The 5,000-nt window shown below is 39.4% G+C and overlaps 1 protein-coding gene across 1 annotated transcript in view; it reads right to left on the reverse strand.

Annotated features, from left to right (window-relative positions):
* The window catches only part of LOC307251834 (proline-serine-threonine phosphatase-interacting protein 1-like), a gene marked incomplete at both ends in the record, with an annotated part of 19,112 nt that overhangs the window by 8,327 nt on the left and 5,785 nt on the right, over positions 1-5,000 (reverse strand). Inside the window, 5 exons of the mRNA XM_080029259.1 lie at positions 287-332; positions 1,664-1,744; positions 2,474-2,536; positions 3,244-3,350; positions 4,389-4,423. Of these exons, the coding sequence (XP_079885385.1) occupies positions 287-332; positions 1,664-1,744; positions 2,474-2,536; positions 3,244-3,350; positions 4,389-4,423 (332 nt within the window). The remainder of the gene's footprint in view (positions 1-286; positions 333-1,663; positions 1,745-2,473; positions 2,537-3,243; positions 3,351-4,388; positions 4,424-5,000) is intronic.

Consider the following 5,000-nt stretch of genomic DNA (forward strand, 5'->3'; position numbering starts at 1 on the left):
ATAGATAGATAGATGACTGACTGACTAACTGACAGACAGACAGACAGACAGACAGACAGACAGACAGACAGACAGACAGACAGACAGACTGACTGACTGACTGACTGACTGACTGACTGACTGACTGACTGACTGACTGACTGACTGACTGACTGACTGACTGACTGACTGACTGACTGACTGACTGACTGACTGACAGATTGATAGATAGATGGTTAGATAGATAGATGGATAGATAGATAGATAGACAGACAGACAGAAGTGGAAACATGATTCTTAGTCATACCTGCTTCCTTGGCGGCCTGTCTGCTTTGCTTGGCCCGATGTCGAACCTGTGACACGAATATAACACAGGAAGAGATATTTATGAACAATGTGTGAACCCGCGACCACTGCAACGAAGGCCGGAGCCAATATGGTACACTCATTCACTTTTACATGTCTTATTCATTCGCTTTTCTGATGTGTATTGTGTATTTTAATCTTGCCCCTGTAAAGCACTTTGAATGGCCTTGTGTCTGAATTGTGCTATAGAAATAAACTTGCCTTGCCTTGCCTTGCCTTGCCTTATAAGCCACCGGAGCGCCCATAAAATCAAATGTTAACCATGAACTCTTATGATTTAGTAAAGTATCTCAAATTACACAGGGAGAGATATCTACGATTAATTTGACTATCTGTTGACACTTTTTAATCTTTATATTAAAACATGGTCAACTATATAGAGTTAGCTCAGTTGGTAGGGCGTCCCCCCACATGGGCCTCGGCCAGCAGCAGACCCGGGTTCGATTCCAGCCCGCGGTCGTTCTCTGCATGTCACTCCCCTCTCTGCCCCATTTCAACTCTGTCTCTACACTATCAATAAAAGCATAAAAAATGCCAAAAAAAATATCTTAAAAAAATATATATATATAGTAAGGTCTATGCATTGATGACATGTTGGAAGGTTATAATAATAATCTTTATTAAGGACTCAGATGGTCCACTCACATCCAACATACACACACACACATAGAACACATTAAAATACATTACTCAATAAAACACTGTACTAAAATAGGTGCAAGCTATCATGCCAATGCTTTGGAAGCCTGGATGTGAACCTATAGCCCGTCATAGGGTTGGTTAAGGCTATCATGATGCTATTTTCTGATAAATCCAATCGACACATGAAATTGAACATTAACTTTCGTAACAGTGCCTGACATGTAGGTACATTAGAGGACACAAATAACTGGCTAGCACTGTGCCACGTAGGAACACGGAGCAACAACCTCATGTCGTCATTATATGCCACTCTAAGCCTCTGCATACTTCTCACTCTGTAAGGGGACCAGAGATTTTTTTATTTAATTTAATAAATATTTTTATTTTTTATTTTTTTAAGGAAAGGGGTAGGATTAAATAAGTGTATACTTCTTCCTGCTCCTTTTCAGGCATATCTCAACAACACAGATCTTTTTTTTTTTTTTTTTTTTTTTTTTTTTTGTGAAAACATAATTTTTGTTTATTGTATTTCCATGCTTTTCATTTTGTTTTGTATGTGGATATGTCTGAAATAAACTAAATCAAATCAAATCAAATCAAGAGATGAGCTGTATACTGTTATCTATATGTTATTCTTGCACTTTTGCTGCAATGCACATTAAAAAAATCTGTTCACCTTGTCTGGGTGTTTGGATGTGCCGGCGGTCTGTTCAGCCTCGTCCGCCTCTCGACATCTTAACTCATAACTTCTCTTGGACTGAGAAACACAGAAATACACGTCCATTAAAGGGACACTGTGTAACATTTTAAGTAATGTATTAGCTAAAATCAATATCCTCATTCATAAATATGTCCTCATTGGTGTAAAATCACCTCTGCCAATAATCTGAATTATCCTCCTGAGCGGAGAATTACAAATATTAATATTACATTTTGTACATTGAGCGGGCAAGTCTTATGGAGGCATCCATGTTTTTGGAATGTCATCAAGTGCATTGTTTAAAATTTAGAATTGTTCTTGTCCTTGAAGGCCACTGTAGCTTATGTTATTATTCTAAAGGGGTGGGGTTACCCAGGGAGAGTTGCATTCTAGAACTTTGTAGAACTTTCTTGATGATGTCATATTAATATTACACACTGCACCAAAAACTTACTTTGTAAATATTACTGTGATGTCACAGTAAAAGACATCACAGTAATATTTACAAAGTAAGTTTTTTTTTAACCCTATATTTCTCTTTCTGTGATGTCACGAGAAAGAGAAATATAGGGTTAAAAAAAACACTCTTTCTGCCTTTTCTCAGGCTAGGATGAACCGATTTTAATTTTTTTTGCATATTTATACTACATAGGATCTCAGAATTCAATACACCTTCATATTCAAACCGGTGAAGTAGGTCTTTAAGCTGTGACTGTGTTCTCAGCTCTCTGTGTGTGTGTGTGTGTGTGTGTGTGTGTGTGTGTGTGTGTGTGTGTGTGTTCTGACCTCTATCGTTTTCTTGTACGATGTAACCTTTTTCTTCTGAACTTTCTCCATGATGCTCTGAAACTGTAACGTAGAGAAACACAACATAGATAAGACACAGGATTTATTTAAATCAACATTGTGTGTTAAAAGTGTTAATACACAGCCTAGGCTCTGTAAATTAGTATGCAAACCAAAAGGTATGTAAACAAGGGGGCGCCCTTAGCTCAGTTGGTAGGGCGTCCCCCCCCATGGGCCTCGGCCAGCAGCGGACTCGGGTTCGATTCCAGCCCGCGGTCGTTCTCTGCATGTCACTCCCCTCTCTGCCCCATTTCAACTCTGTCTCTACACTATCAATAAAGCATAAAAATGCCCAGAAAATATCTTAAAAAAAAAAAAAAAAAAAAAGGCAGAGAGTGTTTTATGGTCTCACTGTCTAACCCTACATTTTACCATGCGTGACATCACACATGGTAAAAAGTAGGGGTTAGGATTAACAGGACAGCTGGGCCAAGGGAAGACTGAGGGAAGAAAAACCTCATTCATTATATTATAATAGTGATTTTATAATGATAGAACACCAGTTCCGTTTGGGTGAAGTATTCCTTTAAGTTTTGTTCAAATCTCCCTTCTGTATTTGTAAAAATACAGTTGGTTGTTAAGCAACACAAACATTGCCCAGTACCTTTTTTTTTCTCTCGCACTCACACACACACACACACACACACACACACACACACACACACACACACACACACACACACACACACACACACACACACACACAGTACCTTTTTCCGCTGTTCTTTCTGCCTCTCTCTGAATGTCTCAATGTGTTTCACCTCCTCTTTCAGTACATCAGAAAGTTGGATGTGAAAGGTCCCGATGCTCTCGATTTCTGAAGCCACACACACACACACACACACACACACACACACACACACACACACACACACACACACACACACACACACACACACACACACACACACACACACACACACACACACACACACACACACACACACACACACACACACACACACACACACACACACACACACACACACACACACAAATACTGATAATTTCAACATTTTATACACATTATAGCATGGGCAACATTTATTAAAGTAGCTACGAGGAACTTTTAAATATTTCTGAAACAGTCTCATTTTCACTCTGATGATCATAAATTACATGTAACAGCAAACGAGACCATCAGTGCAAAAGAATGCTATTTTTCTATAGTTTTTCTTAATGCCTTTGTCATGGGGTATACGCTCACCCAGGAACAACAGCTGGCGTGGTAAAAAAACACTACCACTTTTGTCCAAAGGAGGCGCTAGAATGAACACAAAATAGAAAGTTCCCCGAGGCACCTTTTAAATTTGGTAGGATTAGTCCCACTCCACCTGTAACTGTTTTAATCAGGCTATTGTTCTGCTTCACCCATTTGATCAGAATGTTTTAATAGTTCTTGTCTCTTTGTTAGCTTGTTGTATATTCGCATTGTGTTTTGTTTGTGTATTGTATTTTTTTTACTCAACATCATTGTAAATGAGGGTCACACCAAAATGTATCTTTTAAATAAATAAATAAATAAGTAAGTAAGTAAGTAAGTAAGTAAGTAAGTAAGTAAGTGAGTGAGTGAGTGAGTGAGTGAGTGAGTGAGTGAGTGAGTGAGTGAGTGAGTGAGTGAGTGAGTGAGTGAGTGAGGGAGGGAGGGAGGGAGGGAGTGAGTGAGTGAGTGAGTGAGTGAGTGAGTGAGTGAGTGAGTGAGTGAGTGAGTGAGTGAGTGAGTGAGTGAGTGAGTGAGTGAGTGAGTGAGGGAGTGAGGGAGTGAGGGAGTGAGGGAGTGAGGGAGTGAGTGAGTGAGTGAGTGAGTGAGTGAGTAAATAAATAGTCCACCTGGTAATTAAGCTTTGGAACTTACGTGTTTTTAGTTGTTCAAAAGAAGCTCTCAAGGTGCTGGGAAAAAAACAAAAAAAATAACAATTTAAAGGTGTAGTCAGTGATTCTGGAGAACGCTTGTTGTCAAAATCACTTTTTGTCAAAATCTGTGAATATCTCCTCATGATCCACTACCTGTCTGTACTGTGTGTGCGCTGGAAAAAAATCCAGTGTTAGTACACAGCCTAGGCTCTGTAAACTAGTATGTAAAAAACGGGGGCCACCTTAGCTATAGCAACATGCCAGTTTACAGAGCCTAGGCTGTGTATTTACTATGGATTATATCCCCCATAGCACACACAGTATGGACAGGTACTGGTAGCAGATCATGAGGATATATTCACTCAAAAATCCAGTGTCAATACACAGCCTAGACTCTGTAAAAGGACATGTTGCTTTGTTTTACATACCAGTTTACAGAGCCTAGGCTGTGTATTAACACTGGATTTTTTTCCCAGCGCACACACAGTACAGACAGCATGCAAATGGTGGACTAAAAATAAGCATAAGCATTGAAGAAGGGCTTAATGTGTCCCCTTTAACTGTAGTGAATAAAACCATATCACCAAAATGGAATAGAGGTCACTGCAGTGGA

Source organism: Ammodytes marinus, assembly GCF_949987685.1.
Source record: "Ammodytes marinus genome assembly, chromosome: 1".
In the NCBI taxonomy this organism is placed as follows: Eukaryota; Metazoa; Chordata; class Actinopteri; order Uranoscopiformes; family Ammodytidae; genus Ammodytes; species Ammodytes marinus.